This window comes from Gymnoscopelus braueri, assembly GCF_963280865.1.
Source record: "Gymnoscopelus braueri genome assembly, chromosome: 2".
Taxonomy (NCBI): domain Eukaryota; kingdom Metazoa; phylum Chordata; class Actinopteri; order Myctophiformes; family Myctophidae; genus Gymnoscopelus; species Gymnoscopelus braueri.
In genome coordinates, this window is record NC_137604.1 from 14698278 (window position 1) to 14725700 (window position 27423).

The 27423-nt window shown below is 42.0% G+C and overlaps 2 protein-coding genes across 5 annotated transcripts in view; both read right to left on the reverse strand.

Annotated features, from left to right (window-relative positions):
• LOC308103294 (uncharacterized protein) overlaps positions 1 to 8115 on the reverse strand; it is a 41580-nt gene extending 33465 nt beyond the window's left edge. For 3 of the 4 annotated variants that reach the window (XM_080453218.1, XM_080453217.1, XM_080453216.1), the window contains exons 1-3: positions 8011 to 8115; positions 3112 to 4678; positions 160 to 221 (exon numbers count right to left, since the gene is read on the reverse strand). In XM_080453218.1, coding sequence (XP_080309344.1) covers positions 160 to 221; positions 3112 to 4350 — 1301 coding nt within the window. In that variant the 5' untranslated portion in view covers positions 4351 to 4678; positions 8011 to 8115. The remainder of the gene's footprint in view (positions 1 to 159; positions 222 to 3111; positions 4679 to 8010) is intronic. The other variant, XM_080453219.1, reaches the window with a different exon arrangement.
• A 1890-nt stretch (positions 8116 to 10005) lies between these two features.
• The window catches only part of LOC308103325 (uncharacterized protein), a 49992-nt gene continuing 32574 nt past the window's right edge, over positions 10006 to 27423 (reverse strand). Inside the window, exons 12-18 of the mRNA XM_080453247.1 lie at positions 24337 to 25038; positions 21926 to 22891; positions 20670 to 21167; positions 19804 to 19929; positions 17995 to 18696; positions 11809 to 12510; positions 10006 to 11046 (exon numbers count right to left, since the gene is read on the reverse strand). Coding sequence (XP_080309373.1) covers positions 10834 to 11046; positions 11809 to 12510; positions 17995 to 18696; positions 19804 to 19929; positions 20670 to 21167; positions 21926 to 22891; positions 24337 to 25038 — 3909 coding nt within the window. The 3' untranslated portion in view covers positions 10006 to 10833. The remainder of the gene's footprint in view (positions 11047 to 11808; positions 12511 to 17994; positions 18697 to 19803; positions 19930 to 20669; positions 21168 to 21925; positions 22892 to 24336; positions 25039 to 27423) is intronic.

The following is a 27423-nucleotide window of genomic DNA, read 5'->3' on the forward strand; positions in this document are numbered from 1 at the left end:
AAATGGGTTAAGACCTGGAGGCGTGGCCAATGCTGTTTGGCCACTCAAAACAGCCAAACAGAATTGGCCACGCCTCCAGGTCTCAAGTTAAGTCATGGTACTTAAGACACGCAAAATACATGCAAAATAGGGCCCCATTGTGTTTAAATGCCTCCTCACTTGTTGCGTAGGTCTCGACAGGAATCGGTGTGTTTTACGCTTCTGACATGCTCAATCCAATCCTGGAGAAAAAACAATTGGAGAGAGAGAGAGAGAGAAATGTCAGGAGAAAAATGGCCATTCATCTGGACGCCAGTTAATTGCAGGCACAAATCAAATCACATTAGTAAAATGCAGATAGAAAGCATATTTAAAGTCGTGTTTTTGTGGCTCTTAATACTGCCATGGCTTAGGTTTCAGGAGGCAATGTAAGCAGCAGAAAATACAAAACCGTTTTGAGAGAAGTCTTCCTTTAACCTTTTTTTTTTAAGACGCAGAACTGAAAACGTGACCCTACTTTTAACTCATTGAGTGCCATTAACGTGTTTCACGTGTTTTAGCGCTATGGTGCAACGTGCCATTAACGTGTTTCACGTGTTTAAAAAAAAAATAATAATAATAATAATAATAATAATAATAATAATCTTCCTGAACCCAAGATATCATTATATGAAGATTTGCAGCTCCATCCACTCCTTGTTTATCTTATAACTGAAAAAGGCTGTATCTCGCTTCCTAAGCACTTTTGTTTTACTAAATTTTAAATTTTAATAAAAATTGTAATGGCCAGAAATAGATATTAATAGTTATGGCACTCAATGAGTTAATTTCTCTTGGCTGTGTCAGCTGTACATTTCAAACTTGAAAAAATATCTGTGAAAGGGGTTAAGTGTCTCAGGAACACTTTGTCTCTAACTGGTGACCTTCTGATTACCAGACCGCCTGTCTACATTACCCACTCAGCTACAGCTGTCCTCTAGTACTGATTGTATATTGTATATGCAAATGTTGATGCTCAGCACCACTATAACATGTCTATATAACATAAGACGTTCTTTTTCTTTTTTAAGTTAAAGCTCTACTGTATATACTGATCATTGCTGCAGAGTTTGTTCAGTAACAGGGGGTCTACCTGTCTCTCCAGCTCTTTAACCCATTAAGACCTGAGGCCAATAAAAAAAAAATTATCTAAATCCTAACGCTTTAAAAAAAATATATATATATTCAAAGATTTGCACAAACTTTCACGATTTTACAAAAATAGCAGATATACAAGCTCATAGCGCGGTTCCAGGTCTTAATGGGTTAATAAACAGAAAATAAATGTTCAGGTGGGTCACCAATTTCATCCAATCGGGAGAGAGAAGCCATTCATCAGCTTCAATGTTAGTGTTCCAATTTTGATCTTGTCTGATAAATCTTTTTGTTTTTGTTTCATCACTTTACCTTGTTTATCCTGTGTGAGTTCTCTCTCCTGATTGGATGAAATTGGTATAACAAACTGAAAATATATTTTCTGTTTATTAAAGAGCTGGCCAGACAGACCCCTGTTACTTTTACTCAGAGCTATTTAACAATACACTTTTTCCCAAAAAGGAAATCACTTACACCCTTAGTTCTGATGTGTCATTTTTTTATGTTCTTCTTCTGTGCAGTTTTTGTGTTTTATTTCTTTATTGCATTGCTGGTCCCATTGTAAGCTTGTATTATTCTTATTGAACTTTTAATGTATGCTATTTAATGACGTCTTTCTTTAAGGAGAGGATTCTAAATAAGCCTGTTGGCTTCTTCCTTTTCTTGCACAATAACTTGTTTTCTTTTGATATGTATTTTTTTCTATTACAATGTGCTAGTAAACTAAACTAAACCCACTTTAATTTTGAATTCATATAAAAAAAGGAACCAAAAAATAACTAGTTAAGATTTTCCTATAGAACAGATGATGCACAGCACAGCATTTTCAGGAATTTCCCCGGAAGGCCAGACATATCGATCACCAGGATCAATTTAAGATGGGGCTCTTGCCAGTAGCTAACCGGTGCATCAGATCATACTTATCTCCAACGGAACCTTTGTTGCATGTCTCCCCCTCCGTCCTCAGTTTCCTGTCCTTCTAAATTACTATACTATTACTCTAAATAAAGCCTAAAAGTAAAACTATATAAAAAAAAAATCTGAATAAAATTTACCGTGCTCTAGATGGATTACATAAAAAAACAACCACAACCTGTAAAGAAACTACATATTGGTGGCAATCAATCATATTAAATTGACTGAGCCCAGATATGTCTCAATGTAACTAAGAAGACTTGGCATGTCTCAATGTAACTAAGAAGACTTGGCTAAACAGAAAGAAAGGTTCTGAGTAATATCCTTCATTATTTAGGCAACTGAATGACAGCGACATCAAGAGTTGATTCAAGCTTGAAGCTGAACTGTTTGTTTGTAAATTGCCATCAAAAAGAAATAAAATAAAAATGTTCAACTAAACAAATTACATTTATTATAAAAAATACATCGATTTCATATCCATACAATTTGCAGACGTATAATTGAGATTGCGAGAACTCATCGTCATTTGACAGTTTCACCATGACCACGGCCATGTAAATAATTATATCATTACTACACCCAAAAACGATATAATTAAGCTGACCAGAGATTATTTTCATTATCGATTATTGGTCCTTTTTTAGAATCTGTTATATTTAATGTTATTTTAATCAGAGTTATATAAAATGAATACTAAGACTTTGTATGTAGGCCATAGTAAACCATAAACCAGATCGCGAAAGAATCCTCGTCTCTTTTCACCTTTAAAAGAGTCCTCTTGATATTGTAATTTCTGGCCTTGTTTTTTCCCTTCACCAGGCACTTATCATAATATTGTTAAACGATCCGATTATGTATCTGACATTCAAACCAATGAGAACTGGTCGCCACTGGTCGGCATTGTAGTTTAGAACCAGGGATAAATCAATTGGTTTAAATTAAGGACAACACTGAGCAGAATGACAAAAGATGATATATCTGACAACTGCCTTCGTAAAGCGAAAGACTTAAATTCAAAGTGTGCAGGTATTCCTTTAAAGAGACCCATAGACAATGACACGATGACACGTTGGCACTCACCTTAACGTGCTCACTGTCTACCTCACACAAGGAGCAGGTATGAGGGTACACCTTTGGAGGCTCTGCTGAGAAATCACACATCATGGTGGGAGTGGGTAACCTCATGGTTGCCCCATGTGATTTCAAAACAGGATGTCTGGAATCTCTGGATGATAACGAAGAATCGTTCCATGTTTCAGATGAAGGGCTTGGTCTGGGGCCGTCTCTACTGTACTCTCGGTCTGGATGACGAGATCTGTACAGTGGGGGAAATTCTCTTGCAGGCGACAGTCGTTTGTTCTTGTGAACCTCACCGCCTGACCTGCAGTAATCCAGGTCAACATGCTTGTTTGGTTCAAAGGGTTGAAGACGAGCATGCCGCCTTTCAGGCATGCTCTCTCTACCACTGCTGTCATCAGTGGCTTGACTAGCATGACCGTAGTCAATGACTTTCCCTGCAGTCTGTGGAACGCTGTGGTACCTGGGCACTTCTGGGGATCGCAAACGTCCAGTATTTCTACCGGAGCGGGCAGGAGGTGGCAGTGTATCATGGATGGCGCGTGAAGCACTCTGAGAATATGAAGAGGAAGCCGCACTGTTCTGGCTTTTTGATTTATTCGTCTGGATAAACCGAAGGATGAAGGGTAAATTGTCAGGGTTTAGCTGATCTTCAGGGTACTGACTCAGAAACTCGAGATCCTCATTGGAGAGCCCCAAGGTAGCCAAGATACACTCTGCACGTTCTGGGGTGTATAAACCTTGCTTATCCACAACTCCACCACCACCATTTCCACCACCTTGGGAGCCCCTAGACTGAGGGGAAGGTGGGTCATAGACAGGGGCTTGCATCCAGGCCTGATTACCAATTGCAGAGGGGCTGCTCTTCGACTGCTGGGTGACAGTGGAGGGAGGACTGGCAAACATTTGGCTGGGGTGTGGGTAGTTTGACCAGTCCATCCCTTGCTGGTGGCCTAGTTGGTCGGAGCTGTAGCCTGCAGTTCCTGACATTTGGTCCGGATTTGGCCGTGACCTTTGGTTCGGGTTTGGCCGGTTCATAAGGTCCATGAGACAGTGGTCTATGTCCCCGGATCCCCTGGTAGCCATTGTCGATACCAGCTCGTCAGGCAGATGGCTAGGAGGAGGGTACTTGAAACGATTTTGCTGCTGCTGTTGATTTGGCTGCTGTTGGTGATGAGTAGGACCGGGCCTATTGGAGGAAGGCTGTGGCGGCCCCTGTTGCTGGCTGTGGTGGTGATACATTGTGTTGCAATGTTTAACCCCACTCCTACACTTCTCAGCACACACTGTGTACTGAGATGTTTCTGGATAGCGAGGAGACAACAATCACACTGCCACTATCACGCTGGCTGACAACAGTTTCAGCTGCTGGAGCAGTACGTTGCTGGAGGACGAGCTGGGCCTGAGCTTCAATCTGGACCAATTGCAGAGCTGCCACTGCAGCAGCACCAGCTGCAGCTCCAAAGAGGCAATGGGCCCCTACGGTGCCGGTGGTGGTGCCAAATGTTCTGCTCTGGCTCTAACGGAGGGGGTGAACAAGATTGATTGTATATCTGTGAGCACAGCAAAGCTGGGAGATGGAAAACAGAAATATTAGATTAAAAATGAACAAGCTTTTCCTCTGAAGTCTGAAAATGTTTTGAGACGAAGTCCTTGTCTGTACACCTTAGGGTTGCCACCGTCCCATAAAATACGGAATCGTCCCTTACTTGGAAACTAAGTTTCCCGTATTGAACTGATACGGGACGCACTTTGTTCCGTATTTTGAGGTCGGGGAATCAATGTGAATCATTTATATGACCATTTATTTGAGAAATTACAGTAATTCTGCTGTCCTGCAGCAGCTCCCCTTCCTGTCCGCGAACGGCCTTCTACCATGCCGTTGAAGGCACAAGGGGGCGGGGCTGGCGGGCTAAGTTAGTGCAGTGAGTGGCAGTTGGGGCAAACGCAGTCCCCACCAATATTATTTACGATTCTGTGCCTATCGGTACATAACTCGGACGGCGCTTAGTCGACTAGCAGACCATCGGCCGGTCGTCGCGGGCACTCGCGCCTGTAGGGGCTCGGGCGCGACTCCTCGGCCTCAAGGTCTGCTGAGTCGGCGCGCCTCCGTCATGGTCCAAAACTATACTTTATCGGCGAAAAAAATAGTCTGCGGTTCAGGTTGTTTGAAAAAGTATTGTCCCAAGCGGGAGTCGAACCCAGACTCTCAGAGGTGGTGGATCGGTAGTCCAATGATTAGCGAGGTGCGCCACTGAGGCCGGTGCTAAAATTGGGTATTTGGGTTGTATTAGAACGTCTTAACTCTTCTATTGTAGAGGAAAGAAGTTCCCGCCCGCCCAATAGGGGAAGCCTCGCCCCGAAACGGCATGGTAGAAGGCTGTTCGCTTCCTGTCCCCCTCTTGTTGCTGTGTGACTGTCAGTGAGCTGTGCGAGTCTGGGTCTGGTGTCTGAAAATGCGCTCAGCTCATTGGCTCATTTACTCATGACACGACCAATGAGAGAAACGCTTTCAGTGTTGCTAAGATGTCTGTTGCCCCCCACACCCTCCCTCCATTCAAACCACAACAAAGCTGCAGCATGACAATGCGACTACCAGCTCAGAAGACAAGTTGAATGTCTAAAGTAAAAACTAAAGACTGAAAAGTCAGAGTAAAAAATAAGGGTGCGTAGACAGTGAGACAAAGTAAAAAGCAGCAGAAGCCAGGGAGCAATGACAAAGTCACACACCTCGTCTGCCAGAGGCCCCCAGAGACTAACATGGTATGCGAAATCATGTCAATCAAATCAAAGCATGTTGATTTTGTGTTTAAACCCAACTCTGGTTGTTGTTACTTAAGCTCGTAGTATGCAAATATGACTAGTTAGACTACTAGGTAACCAGAAGAGTCTGGATAAACCTGACAAGCCTGTATGCTTTAGAAAATGACCTGAAATAAGGTAAAGTATACTTGATTTGAACATGCTTGAACATTTGACATTTAAGGCCTAATTTCAACTATTACTATAACATTTGTAGATGGCATAAACAATAAGTTGAAGGGTACATTTAGCAGGTTCAAATACTTATTTCATACAATTTTCCAAAGCATTATTCTATTAACCTTTTCATATTTTTGAAAACAATTGGCAATGTCATACTGCAAAACATACTGTACATACACAATACATGTATGGCTTAAGCATTGCATTTCCTTGTGATTTTGGTAATATAGGACTTGTTACAACAATGTTACAGTAAATGTTGTGTGTTATGGGTATAACTGTTCCGAAATGCATAGATTTATATGCATGTCAGGGGTTGGGGGGCTGGCTCCCCAACATTTCTCTATCCCACGCGGCCCAGGATAGGATTAGGTGTCCCTTATTTCAGTTTCTGAAAGGTGGCAACAGCCCTACACCTCACTACAAGTTGTCAGTCTTCCTGTGTGTGTGTGGCCTCATTACATCACAGAATAAATGCAGTGAGATTTGAGATCTCCTCTGTGTGTCCATTGCATCCACCATGGTTGTCTTCAGGACAGGAAAGCAAAGCAATGTTAATGCAACAACAGTGAAATCAATGAAATTACTATCATTGGTAACACCTGTGTTTAAAGTACCATTTCATGTCAATGTGGCTGATGTGGAAAGAAGGCGAAATAAACTATCCCGTGTCCATAAAACATTTGTATTGATGGATGGGGGGGGGGGTCAGAGTATTCCCACCAAGCAAAGTAGGCTTTCAACATCTTAAAGGTTTAATGACATTCACTTTTACACCACATTCAAAGTCTTTGTCCTGGTCCTTCAAAAGTGTACAAAAAGCTTTAAGTGAAAATTCCATTCCAGTGATCCATGGCAGGTGTTTTTCTCTCACATTTCTAAAGCCTTTTCAACTGCAATGAAAAAAGAAATCTTTGCCTGCGGGTGTCGCTGGTGAGGGATTTTGCCTGTCAATCATCGCCTCTGCTCCGCCCCCCCCAAAGGAAAGGATAGGGGAGGGGAGGGGCGAGGAGGAGAGTGGGCGGGATTAATCGACTGTGACCTCACTGTCGAAGGGCCAAGCTCAGATTACTTTTCAGCCTAATTATTCAGAAAACCCCAGACCACAGAAAATCCACTGAATGTTCTAAGTTCAGGTTTTTTGGGTGTAATTGAGGTCATAAAACCCCAAATAAAACATTGAAAATAAAAAAAGTGAAAATGAATGTCATGAAACCTTTAAACCCGTCTTTGTTTTGGAGATTAGCGAAAGCATATTCTTTATCTTTACTTGTCAAACTTGTATTTACTGTCAAACTGGCCCCTGTCAAAGTCTTAACCTTTGAGTTACTTGCGGCTAGCCTAGTCCATAGCTTTAGAAGGAGTTCTCCTCGCTATGGACCAGAGCTAGCTAATGCTAAGCTCCGATCGGAACCTCTCCGCTATCGTGGAGGGTGAGTTTCTAAACTGGGGGGCTAGCTAATAATAATGTTAATGCTAACATTACAATGGCTGATTGACTGAATATTAGCCTCGATCTCCAGGCTTTTATTTGAACTGAATATTGATTGAACTCTTTAATAACAGTTTGCAAAGACAAGCCCAGTTCAACACAAGGGCTGTTAAGAAGAGGATCTTTAAACCCAAGAAAGTAATGGCTGCAGTTTCCATTGGGTTCCTTTGTACTGCTGCTGTGTGATGAGCGACAAGCTGTTATAAAAGTGTTGGTTCAAGTCACTACAGCTCACAGCCTCCAGTCCCTGCATGTTAACAACGTAATAATATAATGTACACAATACAATACATCATTATCAATGTAAACAGCTGCACACGAATGCAAAAGCAACTTCTCTTCCCTGCTTAAGACCATTTTATTGATTTTTTTCCCCACATTAATTCACAACCTCCATTGTATACAACACATATATTTAATTGTACCTTTTTATCACGTATTATTGTGGATCTCCTTGGATGTTGGTGTCAGGTTGTTTGTTTATTCTCTTCAGAGCGACGCAGTCTCAGAACAGCTCAGGCTGACTAATCGAAAGCAGAATGAAGAGAGCTGCGGACAGTCGCCGTCTGAAAACGTCACATCCGGTAGAATAGGATAACGTTAAAGCCAAGCCCCCAGAACCCAGTGGCACTGGTTTCATTGAAGCCAAATGGACATGCTGGCCATTCATGCTGGCCATTCATGGTACTGCACCTTAGTACCGCAACATGAACGAGCGAAAACGGTTTCGACCAATGGGCTCGACTCACGAGCATGCGCACGGGGCTGCGCGCGTCACAGAAGTGACGCGTTTGGGGCCATAATAGGCCGCGCCCACCTGTCCAACCCAAATGTCCAACCCGGAAGAAGGGGTGAATTAGGCAGGAATTAGGCCCATGCGCTGGGTGAGCAACTCAATGCAAGTGGATGGGAGGAGATTTCTGGTGCCCTCTCTATTATTTTTAACTCTATGGTTAAAGCCCATGGGTTTCAACCTTTTTCGCATCAAGGACCCCCAAATTGACACATATTGGCCCACGGACCCCCATTTGAAAAGATATGCCAGGGACTCAAACCATTTAGATTTCTTGGGGGTCTTAATCTACACTGTGTAAATATAATCATAACGGGTCCATTTGGTTCCATTTGTACACCCATTGGGACCTAGCCTGGTAAACCCTCCCTCCGGAAATCTCATTTCCATTCAAATGGAAATGAGATTTCCGGAGGGAGGGTTTACCAGGCTAATTGGGACCCCCCCATTGGGACCCCCTGGAACACCCTCAAGGACCACTGGTTGAGAACCACTGATGTGGAGAAGTGGTGGAAGAAGTAGGCTACTCAGATATTTTTTACTTTAAGTAAAAAATAGCAATACTACAATATAAAAATACCTGTGGCCTGTGTTCAAAATGTTACTTGAGTAAAAGTACAAAAGTATTGGCATCGAAATATACTTAAAGTACCAAAAGTAAAAGTACTAAAATGTTTGAAAATAGCAGATCTAAAAGCTCACAACGCGTCGCATCGCTGTGAGCTTGTAGATCGGATGTATAAAATAGGGCTGAAATGGTTAATGTATGTGTAATAATATAATTATTTATATCTGCAAAGTAACTAGTAACTAAAGTTTTCAAATAATTGTAGTGGAGTAAAGAGTACAATATTTGCCTCTGAGATGTAGTGGAGTAGAAGTAAAAGTATTGAAAATTGTAAATACTCCAGTAAAGTAAAAATGCCTCAATTGTACTTAAGTACAGTGCTTGAGTAAATGTACTTAGTAACTTTACACCACTGAATGTGGACAGGGTGAGAGAAACACAGAAGCAGAGCTGGTAGCTCGAGTAGAATGTTCGCTTATAATGATGCCCAGAATAGGGACACTATGATACATGAACAAGATATCTTACGTATTACAAGTGCATTACAAACAGTGTGTTCTGCTGCAACTCTACTGCGCTGCTATTATATGATGACAACTTCCAGGAACCATTGAGAGGCTCCATGATCTGGAAATTGCTGCAATAAATTGGTCCATTGGAGTGAATGGAGTTGTCGGCACTCTCTTCCCATTGCTCTGTTGAGGATGTGGACCTGAATGACCTCAGTTGTGTCGTGTGTATCACAAGAGGGTCAATAGAAAAGCTCAGAATATTCTTCAGGACCCCTCTATATATACCATCTTTATTGAGTGCTCCCTCTGTAGTACAAATTCAGTTTGTCACCCTTTTATCAAAGAGACCATAATAATAATAGCTCAGATTGATATAGTGCTTTTCTAAGTACAAAAAGTCGCTTTACATACAAAGTTTATAACCAGAGGTTGTGGAATATGCTTTCAACCATGATTATATGTTAGTTAATTGTATGTTAGTGATGTTAGTTTAATGCAAAAATAATTGCTCCAATAGGGAACATTGATTATTATAAAACATTTTTAGATATAGATATACATTTTTGTATGTTTTATTTATTGACAAAAGTGCATATACAAGACCACCTATTTGTAAATATATGTCAAAAGGATCAAATACAAAAAAGCTTGAGAGCTTATTTCCATTGTGGTCCCTTTCTTTCAGAGACCAACAGAAAAATAAAATCAATAGTACTACATTCATACAATTTCAATGTGTTAGACTAGTAAACAATAAAGAACATCATGGGTACTGTAAAAGGAACCTGCTACAACTCAACTGATGGTTAGGTCCAGCAGCTATTCAGTCAGCTCTTTAAGGAAACAGGAAAGGTGGGCACCAAAACATTCTGGGCACTAGGGAAAACTTGGCACCTATAGAAGAGTGGGCACCAGGGAATTGTGGAAACCAGGAAGACTGGGCAATAGGGAAATCTTGGCACCAAAACAGAGTGGGCACCGAGAAAACTGGGCACCCGGAAGAGTGGGCACTTTGGGGGGAGAAGAGTGGGCTCTAGAGAAGAGTTAAAAATAGAGCTAATCAACTTAAGAATTGCAGATAACCCATTCCACATAGAAACTGCTGCGGAGTATAAAAACGAGTCCTTTCCAATGAAGCTAGTTAATTTATTTAAAAGATATTATTTTTAATTTATTTAACGTATGTGGAGCTCCCTCTCCACATAATAACTGTGTACATCACACTGCAGAGCAGAGCTGAAAGTAACTGACTAGATGTTTGGGTGCCACCTTGTTTAATCCTGTCCACAGTCCACACAGTTTAATATCCGATACTCCCTCCACTCTGAGACACTAAAATGAGCCGGGTGTTCTTTGGTGGAATTCAAGGATCAAACTAACTAACTAACTTATTTTTGAGAGGTCTGTAGATTATTTTTAAGGATCTAGTGTACCATGATGTGCAGGTGTAAACAAAATGGAATTGAACAAGTGTCCCTGCCAATATTTCAAGAGCAGATACTTGACAATATGCATGATCTTGAGGTATGGGGTCCTCCTGGTCAGCAGTGGGCACTGTGTGGCTGTCTTTGTCATCGGCAGGTGACTCCTAGGATCAGAAAACAAGGACACGTCAAGCTGGGGAACAGTTCAAATGAAACCAAATCCACGGGAGCAGCTGACCAGTATGACAGGAAGTAGTAACTAAAAGGAGTTAGTTGATTGCCGTGTCACAAAGAAAATCAGCTTGAAAGTTGAAACACTTTTACTTGATAGAATTATATATCTTATCATGAGCAAGTATCTAAATGAAAAGGCTGTTATTTGTGGCTGAATCCCGGTGTTAAACACTGAAACAGACACCTGGATCACATGTATCAGTATCACTGCATCAACATGTTTGTTTACAATAAGTAACCTATGTCCCCACAAATAAACAATTTCTGCCTATCTGTGGGCCAGCTAAGATGGATCACAAGACAGAGATGTTTGTCTCAGGAAACTCATTTCACAATCAAGCTTTGAATTGAATTATAGCTTAATGCAACGTGTTCTTAAGTTGTCCATAATGTAAGATCAAAGTTGCTAGAAGGAATGTTCTCAAAATTCCTAGAACTTTGATGCCTATAGCAAGTCATGGCAAGGAAAATAAGAGTAAAAATGACAGAGCAGAAGGATCATTTAAAAAAAAAATCTCAATGGAAGGCAGCAGCAAGCAGAAAGGTGCAAGCCGAGAGCGGAGTGAAGCAGAACATTGTTTCATCTGGCTCAGTTTTTCTCAGAAAATAAATGCAAGGGAAATTAACTACCCAATGTCTACTGCCGAAAAACAGTCACTAGTCAGCAAAACAGAACAACTACAATCAAATACCTTGGGAAGTTCAAGATCAGCAGGCTTGCAGGACGAAGCCTCTCCATCACCAGCAGCAGAGCTAGATGACTTGGTCTCCTTAATCTTGTCCAATTCCTCTGGCAGCGTGTTGATGGTTTTGCTCTCTTCAGGTTGTTCGGCGAGGCCCACTTTTGTTTTGTCAGTCTTCACGTCCTCTCCAACCTTAATATTCTCCTGGTCTTTACACAGTACTTTCCCAGCAGCTTCATCCTTCCTGCTGGTCTTCTTAAGAGTCTCGTCTCTCAGCTTGTCCATCAGCTGTTTGGCCCACAGTGAACCGATGTGCACTTTCCCCCTCAGGTGATGGTATACATCAGTACAGTCACGCTTACAGAGCTTACAGTGAAAGCGAGCGGATGGATATTGCTTATTAACCGCCACAATACCTTCATTCCTGCAGATATCCTCAATGTCGTCTCTCTTCTTGGCAAGGTACAAGCTCCTTAACGATTTCGTCTGAATTAGCAGTACGTTGTGTTTTCTCCCGTTCAAGTGGTCGCGTATTTCTGCAGCATTCCCAGTAACAGCTCTGTGGTCACAGAGTTTACAGTGGTAGCCTATGACAAAGCCATAACTATAAAATATCTCAGTAAAGTCAGACTTTCCATAATCTTTAAGAATAGAGTCCTCCTCTTCAGCAGTGGGCACTGTGTGGCTGTCTTTGTCATCGTCAGGTGACTCCTAGGAACAGAAAACAAGGACACGTCAAGCTGAGCAACAGTTCAAATGAAACCAAATCCACGAGAGCAGCTGACCTGTATGACAGGAAGTATTCATTATATTATTAGTTAATTATTAACTGTAATATTTAGAAAAATTATTAATATTGTCTTTTGTTTCTAATGATAATGATGATTCTGCAATTGTGTTTCTCTTTTATATAGCTTATTTAAAGAAGGAAGGACAGGCACTACAAGCTAAGGCTTCAGCCAACACCTTTTCGGTTTAGCCGTCTTGTACTTTTTTTGTGTTTGCTTTGTTGTATGAAGTGTCATATTAGTACATGGCTAACGACTGAAATAAACTATTACTACTACTACTATTAACTAAAATGAATTAATACCTCGAATTGATTGCTGAGTCACAGAAAAAATCAGAGATTGAAACCCTTTTACTTGATAGAATAATCTTATAATTACCAAGTATCTAAGTGAAAAGGCTCGTTATAAATCGAATAGCTCTGTTGCTTGATTCTGTTTGGCTGAAGCAGACAGAGATGTTCGTCTCTCTTTCATAATTACAACCTTATCTCACAATCAAGCTTAGTGCCACATGTTCTTAAGTTATCAATCATTTAAGATCAAAGTTGCTAGGAATGTTCTAAAAATCCCTAGAACTTTGATACCGATAGCAATTCATGCCACCTTGTAGCTATGCAGGTATCCAGGGCTGGCCAATACCATCTGAAACGAGCACGTCACAATTTAAATTAGTAAAGGACAGATGACAGATGGTGGCTAGTAATGCCTAAATTATACTCTGCAGTAAGACGGTGTGGCACTACAAAGTAGGGGTGCAACAGTTAACCCAACAAATTGATGATTTGAAAAAATAATCGATAGAATAATCGCTAAGAAAATAATGGATAGTTGCACCCCTACGCCATGAAATTGCATGTCCACATGCTCACAACGTGTTGCATCCGTGCCGCATTGCGAGCTTGTAGATTGCTTCTTTTTGGCGCGCCACACTCCCTTACGAGGAAGTTTAAATAGGGTTTAAGGCTGAACTGTGTGAACTGTGGAAGTAGTTCAATTCAATTCAAAGGAGCTTTAGTTCACGTCTCACACCTCGTGTACCATCACTGTGGTATCCATGGAAACAGCATCAGGTGGAGGAGAAGCTTTATGAGGTATGGAGTCCTCCTGGTCAGCAGTGGGCACTGTGTGGCTGTCTCTATCATTGGCAGGTGACTCCTAGGAACAGAAAAAAGGACATGTCAAGCTAGTGTTAACTAAAATGAGTTAACAGCTACAGTTGATTTCTGTATCAAAGTGAAAATCAGTTTGAAACACTTTTACTGGATAGAATCTTGTACAGTATCTTGCCGTTAGCAAGTACGTCCCATTCAAACAACACAACATTAACTATGCAGTGCATTGCACTCTAAGGTATAGTATGATGGTGTCGCTTGCCAAAACTAGAACAGATATACAAGAAAAAATGTGTCGAACAGCACGCAGCCAGCCCATTTGTTAACTTGTAGGTCTGTACTTTTTGGCAAGGGACACCATCGTGGTGTCCCTTGCCCGCCATGTTATGTGGACGCAAAGTTCACCGACAGTCTGTACTGAATAGGATACTGCACACTGTTTACTTAATCCAACTTTTAAGTTTTCTATCGAATTGATAGCCAGTTTTATGGAATTTAAATTTAAAATGGAAGATTAAAGTCTACATTAAAAAAATAGGTTACAAACTGTAATTGCATTGAATCACATTGAATGGTTCTGTGTATTCAGATCGAATCACACCAACTCGTTCTTTATTCAAAAGGATTGGCCCAGAATCCTATCATAGCCCATGTATCTACAGTAGATATGTATCGTATCGTAGGGGAGAGATGCACACTACTAAAAAGTATAAAGCATCTGTGAAAAAGATTTTATTGGAGGTACTTCTGTGTTTGGCGGTGATCAGTTTGGTGCTTTACGAGATTACCTCCGGATAGACACACAGACCCTCCCTGTCCCTCTTCCAAGTGAAGAGGGACAGGGAGTCCCACTTCACTTTCTCCTTCACCTCCCGCCAGACGGGAGTCTCTCTCTTGCTTCTCTCTCCTGGCCTTGCTTTCTCCTGGCCTCGCTTTCGTCTCCCCGTGCGCCGGAGGTCTCCGCATTTGCTTCCTCCATCCCTTGGGTCGTGTATCCCACCTCGTCTACTGCCATTCTATTCGGGTAATTAACCTCTACAACATATTTATTGAGGTTCGCCTCAATCTCGCTTTCCTGGTGAACGCTTCCCTTCAGGTGGGCGTCTTTAGTATCAGTTAGGAAGCTGCATTCACAGACTTTACAGTGGAAGCCAAAGACCGTGCCATCATCAAAACAAACTTCCTCAAGATAGACAGAGTTTCCATGATCTTGAGGTATGGGGTCCTCCTGGTCAGCAGTGGGCACTGTGTGGCTGTCTTTGTCATCGGCAGGTGACTCCTAGGAACAGAAAACAAGGACACGTCAAGCTGGGGAACAGTTCAAATGAAACCAAATCCACGGGAGCAGCTGACCAGTATGACAGGAAGTAGTAACTAAAAGGAGTTAGTTGATTGCCGTGTCACAAAGAAAATCAGATTGAAAGTTGAAACACTTTTACTTGATAGAATTATATATCTTATCATGAGCAAGTATCTAAATGAAAAGGCTGTTATTTGTGGCTGAATCCCGGTGTTAAACACTGAAACAGACACCTGGATCACATGTATCAGTATCACTGCATCAACATGTTTGTTTACAATAAGTAACCTATGTCCCCACAAATAAACAATTTCTGCCTATCTGTGGGCCAGCTAAGATGGATCACAACTACTTGAAAGATGCAGAAATCAACGAAATGTAGTAAACAAATTGGTCAAAACTGCCAAAAAGAATTTCTTAAATGAAAGTATTGAGGCAAACAAAAGCCACCCACAAAAGCTGTGGGAAGCGCTACAGAAATTGGGCTGCAACAACAAAATTCAAACCAAAGCTACAAACATCTGCATTATTTCAAGTGGCGTGCTCATTACCGACAAGCAAGCGGTAGCAAACTGTTTTAACAGCTTTTTTACCACCATTGCAACCCAGTTGGTAAGCAAACTTCCTCAGCATTCAGGTTTGTACGGCTCTGACCACATCCATGCTCACTATGTTAAACTAGGGGCTAAAAAAGACTCCTTTTCATTCAAACCAGTAAATGCTGATGATGTGCAGAAAAAACTACTCGCCCTCCAGCCAAACAAGGCCACCGGCCTTGACAATATCCCCACCAGATTCCTCAGAGACGCAGCTACTGCTATTGCCCCCATAGTAGCCCAAATCACAAACCTATCCATCAGCCAGTGTCACGTCCCACAGGATTTCAAGTTGGCAAGAGTAATCCCTCTGCATAAAAAAGGAAGCAAATTAGAACCTGGCAACTATAGGCCTGTTTCCATCCTTTGTTCCATCTCAAAGGTTGTAGAGCGATTAATTCAAGAACAAATCAACAGCTACCTCAGCGAGCATAAACTGTTGTTTGAATTCCAATCGGGCTTCAGAACCTCCCATTCCACTGACACATGCCTACTGTATCTGACCGACTACATCAAACGTGAGGTAGACGCGGGCAAATACTGCGGCATGGTCATGTTGGACCTCCAAAAAGCGTTCGACACTGTAAACCACTCAATTTTACTTGATAAGCTGAGGGCGATTGGTTTTGACTGCACATCACTAAACTGGATGAGATCTTACCTGGAGGGAAGAGAACAAGTGGTTGACATCAACGGAACCATGTCCTCATCCCTCCCGGTGAGCTGTGGGGTTCCTCAGGGCAGCATTCTAGGGCCGTTACTGTTTCTTCTATACATTAACGACATGAGTGCTGCCTGTAACTGCAAATTGTTCCTGTTCGCTGATGACTCGGCACTCCTGATCTCGGGAGAGGACAAGTTGCAAGTTGAGGAGGCGCTCAGCTCCGAACTCTCAAAAATCCGTACTTGGCTTACCGATAACAAACTGTCACTACACCTTGGGAAAACTGAATCCATTCTCTTTGGGACCAAACATTCCCTCAGACAGATGGATGTAAATGATTTCAAGGTCAAAGTCGATGACACAATTATCTCTAGCAAAGAAGAGATTACCTATTTGGGTTGTGTACTTGACAAATACCTGACAGGTGATAGCATGGCTACAAAGGTGGTCAAAAGAGTAAACCAGAGAACCAAATTTATGGGCAGAGTTTCCTCTTTTGTCAACCCTCAGGCCCTCAGGACCCTCTCTGGGGCCCTGATTCAACCACTTTTTGACTATGCTTGCACCTCCTGGTACTCCAACACCTCAGTGTCACTGAAGACTAAGCTTCAAACCTCCCAAAACAAACTGATTCGGCTACTCCTCGGATTGGGGCCCATGACCCACCTTTCTCCCACCCATTTTGCCAGCCTAGGCTGGCTCAGGGTGGAAGACAGGGTTAAACAACAAAAAATGGGGCTGGCCTTCAAAATTGTAAATGCAAATTTGCCCGATATGCCCCCAATTCCCGCATATCTGAGTAAATACCTCCAAAAGGTTAGCGACACCCACAGTCACAATACCAGAGGGAGCGTTAACAACAATTTGGTACCACCCACCCATAAATCAAACATGGGCAAATTCTCCTTCTACAGCACTGCCACCCAGGATTGGAATAGTCTAACTCCATCCCTCAAAAAATGCAGTTCGCTGGGCTCATTTAAAAGAGCCTTAAAAAATCACCTTTCAGGAGGCCAAAGGTGGAGGTAGTACCATTTTCCCGTTAGACAGCAGACCCCCCCCCCCCCTGTTCTTGTACATATTTTTTTCCCCTCTTTTTCATTTTTTTGCTGTACACAGTGTTATATATTGTTTTTGGCTGTTTATTTTGTAATGATATTTGAACTGTGGTGCCACTATATATGCCTATGAATTAAATACCAAGGCCCTCATTGGAAACAAGTCCGCAAGGACTTTTATGAACGGACCTGTTAGACAAAGTATTTTAAATGTAACTGTGCTGTTTTACATTTTTTGCCTAATAAAATATTCAATCAATCAATCAATCAATCAAAACAAGACAGAGATGTTTGTCTCAGGAAACTCATTTCACAATCAAGCTTTGAATTGAATTATAGCTTAATGCGACGTGTTCTTAAGTTGTCCATAATGTAAGATCAAAGTTGCTAGAAGGAATGTTCTCAAAATTCCTAGAACTTTGATGCCTATAGCAAGTCATGGCAAGGAAAATAAGAGTAAAAATGACAGAGCAGAAGGATCATTTAAAAAAAAAAATCTCAATGGAAGGCAGCAGCAAGCAGAAAGGTGCAAGCCGAGAGCGGAGTGAAGCAGAACATTGTTTCATCTGGCTCAGTTTTTCTCAGAAAATAAATGCAAGGGAAATTAACTACCCAATGTCTACTGCCGAAAAACAGTCACTAGTCAGCAAAACAGAACAACTACAATCAAATACCTTGGGAAGTTCAAGATCAGCAGGCTTGCAGGACGAAGCCTCTCCATCACCAGCAGCAGAGCTAGATGACTTGGTCTCCTTAATCTTGTCCAATTCCTCTGGCAGCGTGTTGATGGTTTTGCTCTCTTCAGGTTGTTCGGCGAGGCCCACTTTTGTTTTGTCAGTCTTCACGTCCACTCCAACCTTAATATTCTCCTGGTCTTTACACAGTACTTTCCCAGTAGCTTCATCCATCCTGCTGGTCTTCTTAAGAGTCTCGTCTCTCAGCTTGTCCATCAGCTGTTTGGCCCACAGTGAACCGATGTGCACTTTCCCCCTCAGGTGATGGTATACATCAGTACAGTCACGCTTACAGAGCTTACAGTGAAAGCGAGCGGATGGATATTGCTTATTAACCGCCACAATACCTTCATTCCTGCAGATATCCTCAATATCGTCTCTCTTCTTGGCAAGGTACAAGCTCCTTAACGATTTCGTCTGAATTAGCAGTACGTTGTGTTTTCTCCCGTTCAAGTGGTCGCGTATTTCTGCAGCATTCCCAGTAACAGCTCTGTGGTCACAGAGTTTACAGTGGTAGCCTATGACAAAGCCATAACTATAAAATATCTCAGTAAAGTCAGACTTTCCATAATCTTTAAGAATAGAGTCCTCCTCTTCAGCAGTGGGCACTGTGTGGCTGTCTTTGTCATCGTCAGGTGACTCCTAGGAACAGAAAACAAGGACACGTCAAGCTGAGCAACAGTTCAAATGAAACCAAATCCACGAGAGCAGCTGACCTGTATGACAGGAAGTATTCATTATATTATTAGTTAATTATTAACTGTAATATTTAGAAAAATTATTAATATTGTCTTTTGTTTCTAATGATAATGATGATTCTGCAATTGTGTTTCTCTTTTATATAGCTTATTTAAAGAAGGAAGGACAGGCACTACAAGCTAAGGCTTCAGCCAACACCTTTTCGGTTTAACCGTCTTGTACTTTTTTTGTGTTTGCTTTGTTGTATGAAGTGTCATATTAGTACATGGCTAACGACTGAAATAAACTATTACTACTACTACTATTAACTAAAATGAATTAATACCTCGAATTGATTGCTGAGTCACAGAAAAAAATCAGAGATTGAAACCCTTTTACTTGATAGAATAATCTTATAATTACCAAGTATCTAAGTGAAAAGGCTTATAAATCAAATAGCTCTGTTGCTTGATTCTGTTTGGCTGAAGCAGACAGAGATGTTCGTCTCTTTTTCATAATTACAACCTTATCTCACAATCAAGCTTAGTGCCACATGTTCTTAAGTTATCAATCATTTAAGATCAAAGTTGCTAGGAATGTTCTCAAAATCCCTAGAACTTTGATACCGATAGCAATTCATGCAACCTTGTAGCTATGCAGGTATCCAGGGCTGGCCAATACCATCTGAAACGAGCACGTCACAATTTAAATTAGTAAAGGACAGATGACAGATGGTGGCTAGTACTGCCTAAATTATACTCTGCAGTAAGACGGTGTGGCACTACAAAGTAGGGGTGCAACAGTTAACCCAACAAATTGATGATTTGAAAAAATAATCGATAGAATAATCGCTAAGAAAATAATGGATAGTTGCAGCCCTACGCCATGAAATTGCATGTCCACATGCTCACAACGTGTTGCATCCGTGCCGCATTGCGAGCTTGTAGATTGCTTCTTTTTGGCGCGCCACACTCCCCTACGAGGAAGTTTAAATAGGGTTTAAGGCTGAACTGTGTGAACTGGGGAAGTAGTTCAATTCAATTCAAAGGAGCTTTAGTTCACGTCTCACACCTCGTGTACCATCACTGTGGTATCCATGGAAACAGCATCAGGTGGAGGAGAAGCTTTATGAGGTATGGAGTCCTCCTGGTCAGCAGTGGGCACTGTGTTTCTGTCTCTATCATTGGCAGGTGACTCCTAGGAACAGAAAAAAGGACATGTCAAGCTAGTGTTAACTAAAATGAGTTAACAGCTACAGTTGATTTCTGTATCAAAGTGAAAATCAGTTTGAAACACTTTTACTGGATAGAATCTTGTACAGTATCTTGCCGTTAGCAAGTACGTCCCATTCAAACAACACAACATTAACTATGCAGTGCATTGCACTCTAAGGTATAGTATGATGGTGTCGCTTGCCAAAACTAGAACAGATATACAAGAAACAATGTGTCGAACAGCACGCAGCCAGCCCATTTGTTAACTTGTAGGTCTGTACTTTTTGGCAAGGGACACCATCGTGGTGTCCCTTGCCCGCCATGTGGACGCAAAGTTCACCGACAGTCTGTACTGAATAGGATACTGCACACTGTTTACTTAATCCAACTTTTAAGTTTTCTATCGAATTGATAGCCAGTTTTATGGAATTTAAATTAAAAATGGAAGATTAATGTCTACATTAAAAAAATAGGTTACAAACTGTAATTGCATTGAATCACATTGAAGGGTTCTGTGTATTCAGATCGAATCACACCAACTCGTTCTTTATTCAAAAGGATTGGCCCAGAATCCTATCATAGCCCATGTATCTACAGTAGATATGTATCGTATCGTAGGGGAGAGATGCACACTACTAAAAAGTATAAAGCATCTGTGAAAAAGATTTTATTGGAGGTACTTCTGTGTTTGGCGGTGATCAGTTTGGTGCTTTACGAGATTACCTCCGGATAGACACACAGACCCTCCCTGTCCCTCTTCCAAGTGAAGAGGGACAGGGAGTCCCACTTCACTTTCTCCTTCACCTCCCGCCAGACGGGAGACGGGAGTCTCTCTCTTGCTTCTCTCTCCTGGCCTTGCTTTCTCCTGGCCTCGCTTTCGTCTCCCTGTGCGCCGGAGGTCTCCGCATTTGCTTCCTCCATCCCTTGGGTCGTGTATCCCACCTCGTCTACCGCCATTTTATTCGGGTAATTAACCTCCACAACATATTTATTGAGGTTCGCCTCAATCTCGCTTTCCTGGTGAACGCTTCCCTTCAGGTGGGCGTCTTTAGTATCAGTTAGGAAGCTGCATTCACAGACTTTACAGTGGAAGCCAAAGACCGTGCCATCATCAAAACAAACTTCCTCAAGATAGACAGAGTTTCCATGATCTTGAGGTATGGGGTCCTCCTGGTCAGCAGTGGGCACTGTGTGGCTGTCTTTGTCATCGGCAGGTGACTCCTAGGAACAGAAAACAAGGACACATCAAGCTGGGGAACAGTTCAAATGAAACCAAATCCACGAGAGCAGCTGACCAGTATGACAGGAAGTAGTAACTAAAAGGAGTTAGTTGATTGCCGTGTCACAAAGAAAATCAGATTGAAAGTTGAAACACTTTTACTTGATAGAATTATATATCTTATCATGAGCAAGTATCTAAATGAAAAGGCTGTTATTGGTGGCTGAATCCCGATTTTAAACACTGAAACAGACACCTGGATCACATGTATCAGTATCACTGCATCAACATGTTTGTTTACAATAAGTAACCTATGTCCCCACAAATAAACAATTTCTGCCTATCTGTGGGCCAGCTAAGATGGATCACAAGACAGAGATGTTTGTCTCAGGAAACTCATTTCACAATCAAGCTTTGAATTGAATTATAGCTTAATGCGACGTGTTCTTAAGTTGTCCATAATGTAAGATCAAAGTTGCTAGAAGGAATGTTCTCAAAATTCCTAGAACTTTGATGCCTATAGCAAGTCATGGCAAGGAAAATAAGAGTAAAAATTACAGAGCAGAAGGATCATTTAAAAAATCTCAATGGAAGGCAGCAGCAAACAGAAAGGTGCAAGCCGAGAGCGGAGTGAAGCAGAACATTGTTTCATCTGGCTCAGTTTTTCTCAGAAAATAAATGCAAGGGAAATTAACTACCCAACGTCTACTGTCGAAAAACAGTCACTAGTCAGCAAAACAGAACAACTACAATCAAATACCTTGGGAAGTTCAAGATCAGCAGGCTTGCAGGACGAAGCCTCTCCATCACCAGCAGCAGAGCTAGATGACTTGGTCTCCTTAATCTTGTCCAATTCCTCTGGCAGCGTGTTGATGGTTTTGCTCTCTTCAGGTTGTTCGGCGAGGCCCACTTTTGTTTTGTCAGTCTTCACGTCCTCTCCAACCTTAATATTCTCCTGGTCTTTACACAGTACTTTCCCAGCAGCTTCATCCTTCCTGCTGGTCTTCTTAAGAGCCTCGTCTCTCAGCTTCTTGGCCCACAGTGAAACGATGTGCACTTTCCCCCTCAGGTGATAGTATACATCAGTAGGCCTATAGTCACGCTTACAGAGCTTACAGTGAAAGCGAGCGGATGGATATTGCTTATTAACCGCCACAATACCTTCATTCCTGCAGATATCCTCAATGGCGTCTCTCTTCTTGGCAAGGTACAAGCTCCTTAACGATTTCGTCTGAATTAGCAGTACGTTGTGTTTTCTCCCGTTCAAGTGGTCGTCTATTGCTATTGCATTCCGATCGCAAGCTCTGAGGTCACAGAGTTTACAGTGGAAGCCTATGAGAGTGCCACAACTATAAAATATCTCAAAATAGTCAGACTTTCCATCTTTAAGAATAGAGTCCTCCTCTTCAGCAGTGCCTAGCAGTAGTAATTCATCTTTATGTCTTTTTCCGTTCAGGTGCTCCTGAAAGGAAAAAGGTCTGTTGATGCATTCACAGTCACAGAGTTTACATCGGAAGCCGATGATGACCTTGCCAACATCATCACGAACCTCCTCAATATATTCATCCTTGCCGCTGATCTTTTCATCACCATCTAAAGTTCTGTTATCCACATTAAAATTGTTTTTCTTCTCTTCTGGGACAGATGTTTTATTCTCCTGAGGAGTGGAGTCCTCCTTGTCAGCAGTGGGCACTGTGTGGCTGTCTTTGTCATCGCCAGGTGACTCCTAGGAACAGAAAACAAGGACACGTCAAGCTGAGCAACAGTTCAAATGAAACCAAATCCAGCTGAGCAGCTGACCTGTATGACAGGAAGTATTCCTTATTAATATTAGTTAATTATTAACTGTAATATTTACAAATATTACTAATATTGTCTTTGGTTTCTAATGATAATGATGATTCTGCAATTGTTTTTCTCTTTTATATAGCTTATTTAAAGAAGGAAGGGCAGGCACTACAAGCTAAGGCTTCAGCCAACACCTTTTCGGTTTAGCGGTCTTGTACTGTTTTTTTTTTTGTGTTTGCTTCGTTGTATGAAGTGTCATATTAGTACATGGCTAATGACTGAAATAAACTATTACTACTATTAACTAAAATGAGTTAATACCTCTAATTGATTGCTGAGTCGCAGAGAAAATCTGAGTTTGAAACTCTTTTACTTGATAGAATAATCTTATAATTAGTAATAGATACTTATACTAATATAATTAGTATCTAAGTGAAAAGGCTTGTTATAAATCGAATAGCTCTGTTGCTTGATTCTGTTTGGCTGAAGCCTGTTGTAAACACTCAATAAACACACACCTGGGCCTATGTATCAGTATCACTGCACCAATGTCTTGTTTACATGACCTATATCCGCAAAAGTAAACAATTTCTGCCTAGCCAGCTAAGATGGCTGTCAAAAGACAGATGTTTGTCTCTCTTTCATCAAATCAGTTTGAAACGCTTTTACAGGATAGAATCTTGTACAGTATCTTGCCGTTAGCAAGTACGTCCCATTCAAACAACACAACATTAACTATGCAGTGCATTGCACTCTAATGTATAGTATGATGGTGTCGCTTGCCAAAACTAGAACAGATATACAAGAAACAATGTGTCGAACCGCACGCAGCCATTTGTTAACTTGTAGGTCTGTACTTTTTGGCAAGGGACACCATCATGTCAAAAACTAGGTTTCCGCCCATGCTTTCCGCCATGTGGACGCAAAGTTCTCCGACAGTCTGTACTGAATAGGATACTGCACACTGTTTACTTAAACCAACTTTTAAGTTTTCTATCAAATTTATAACCAATTTTATAGAATTTAAATTTAAAATGGAAGATTAAAGTCTACATAAACAAAATAGGTTACAAACTGTAATTGCACTGAATAACATTGAATGGTTCTGTATTCGGATCGAATCACACCAACTCGTTCTTCATTCAAAAGGATTGGCCCAGAATCCTATCATAGCCCATGATGAAGCCCAGATATGTATCGTATCGTAGGGGAGAGATGCACACAACTAAAAAGTATAAAACATCTGTGGAAAAAGATTTTATTGGAGGTACTTCTGTGTTTGACGCTGATCAGTTTGGTGCTTTACGAGATTACCTCCGGACAGACACACAGACCCTATCATAAGACAGCTATACCAGGCCATCTGAACTATGGGCTCCTCACCTTTTTGGCTTCGTCAGACGCCAGTGCCCCGCCCGGACCATCTCTCTTGGAGCTGCCCTTACTTCCCTCTGACCTCGACCCAGAAAACCCTTCCATAACCTTCCTCCAAGTTAAGAGGGACAGGCTGTCCCTCCTCACTTTCTCCCACACCTCCCGCTTCACCTCCCGCTCCTGTCTCTCTCTTGCTACTCTCTCCCTCTTCACTTTCTTCTTCACCTCCCGCTCCCGTCTCTCTCTTGCTTCTCTCTCCTGGGCTCGCATTCTCCTGGCCGCTCTTCCTTTCCCCTCCTGTTGGTGCCTCTCCTCCTCTGTTTGAAGGTGCTTCGCCAGGTCCTCCTTCTTCTCCTGTGCTTTTACGACACTTTTGCCTCCCTGCGGGCCGGAGGTCTCTGCTTCATCCGAGCCGTCTCTCCTCGAGTTGCGCTTACTTCCCTTCTTCGATCCTGACCCAGGAGAATCTTCCCTGTACCTTTTCCGCCTCTCCATCGCCTCTCTCTCTCTTCTCTCCACCTCCTTTCTCTCTCTCCCCCATGTCCCCGTGTCCCCTCCTCTCCTCTTCTCCTCTGCTTTTACGGCGCCTTCGTCTCCTCGTGCGCCGGAGGTCTCCGCATTTGCTTCCTCCATCCCTTGGGTCGTATGTCCCACCTCGTCTACCGTCACAAAGTCTGGGAAGTCTTGGAACTGGTCCTCCTTTAACTCCACCTGAGGATGATAATGAAATAGAACAGGAGAGAATACAACAGCTTTAATAGACCTGAAAGGTTTAATGACATTCACTTTTACACCACATTCAAAGTCTTTGTCCTGGTCCTTCAAAAGTGTACAAAAAGTTTTAAGTGAAAATTCCATTCCAGTGATCCATGGCAGGTGTTTTTCTCTCACATTTCTAAACCTTTTCAACTGCAATGAAAAAAGAAATCTTTGCCTGCGGGTGTCGCTGGTGAGGGATTTTGCCTGTCAATCATCGCCTCTGCTCCGCCCCCCCCCAAAGGAAAGGATAGGGGAGGGGAGGGGCGAGGAGGAGAGTGGGCGGGATTAATCGACTGTGACCTCACTGTCGAAGGGCCAAGCTCAGATTACTTTTCAGCCTAATTATTCAGAAAACCCCAGACCACAGAAAATCCACTGAATGTTCTAAGTTCAGGTTTTTTGGGTGTAATTGAGGTCATAAAACCCCAAATAAAACATTGAAAATAAAAAAAGTGAAAATGAATGTCATGATACCTTGAAGGATTCTTTTAGCCTGGCTCCAGCCCCTGAATCGCTAGCCATGACCATTAAAAATATATATTTGCAATGATTCAAGCGTCTAGTCATGCTCTCGTTATTGGGTTTTGCTGGTTGAAAATCTAACCAATCAGTGTCCTTTCAATGGGATGATGTTAAACAACTTTGTTTTGAAACAGACATTTCAAAACAACAATAGCGGTACCGAGATGGTGTTGTGCGATCGCATCGATGTGGCTAATGAAACTACAACAGGTCAGGTGACTCCTAGGAACAGAAAACAAGGACATGTCAAGCTGGACAACAGTTGAAATTAAACCAAATCCACGAGAGCAGCTGACCTGTATGACAGCAAGTATCAACACTTCTTTTTTCTTTAGGGTATCCAATTATTTTTTACCTTTTACTTTTCTCCCCAATTTAATCGTTATGCCAATTGATTCCTCCCCACACACATTTCTGTGTTGTCACTGCTGTTGTATCCTACTGGCTCACCTGCCAGTGAGGAGCCCCCACCAGGAGGACGTAGAGCCTTCGTCCTACTCCTCCCACCCAACACTCACCGATGACAGGTGCCGCCCCAGCCCGTAGGAATACGTGCAATGACAATTATCACCCTCCCTGCCCAGTTCACCTCCCCCGAACATGGGCCAATTGTGTTTATCAGTTTGAAACACTTTTACTGGATAGAATAATGTATCTTATCGTTAGCAAGTATCTAATGTTTATATGAAAAAGCTTCTTAACCAACTTGCTGGTTGTCAAATATAATAATAATAGATATTTTGACCAGAAATGTACACAGGTCAATTATTAGCAGCTGCAAAGCTGCTCTACAAAGAGACAGAGACAGAGACATCGTCATCCGCGACACCTATTTGTCTTTACAAAGAGACAGAGACATCGTCATCCGCGACACCTATTTGTCATTGGCTGTCCTGGCTGTCCTTCACTACTTTAAGCCAATGGGGACACTTCCCCGTTTAAGCCAATGGGGAGACGGCCCGTCCTCCGCAGTACCACCCCTCCCCTTCCCTCCCCTCCCCTCCCTGAGGAAATCAAGGCTCCTTAGTTTCTTCAACAACAGTATTCTGCAAGTGCAACGTAGCTTCAGACGGTGCGGACTACAGAGTTAGCTTAAATGCTAGCGTGCTTCCTCAGACCTAGTTGGACTATTAAGTTATTATTTGGCCATGTTCACCCTGACTTTAATCTTCGCTATTGTTGGGAAGACCCGTGTGTTGTCTAAGAAGGTTGCCAACACTTATATAAAAAACATAATTAGCGTTTAGCGGCGCACATTCAATGTTGCCAGGTTTGGCGAGAAGTCAGGCTATAGTTAGCGAAAATGCTAGCGTGCTTCCTCAGACCTAGTTGGCCTATTAAGTTATTATTTGGCCATCTTCACCGTTACTTTAATCTTTGCTATTGTTAGGAAGACCTGTGTGGTGTCTAAAAATGTTGCCACCACTTATATAAAAAACATAATTAGCATTTAGGGTCGCAGAGTTGCCAGGTTTGGTGAGAAACAAGCAGGTCTATGATCACACACACACACACACACACACACACACACACACACACACACACACACACACACACACACACACACACACACACACACACACACACACACACACACACACACACACACACACACACACACACACACACCTCTGCTAATAATATGACTGTCAAGTCATATTTATTCTTGTTATTATATGTGCAAAGACAGATTGAACCATGTCCCCAGCCAGTGGATATTATAAAAGTGTTTGTTTTTTTTGTTAGCATCACTATAGCCATGGCTTAAGTTTCAAAGTGTCATTATCATCCTTCCAGCCCTACTGTCAAAAAGAA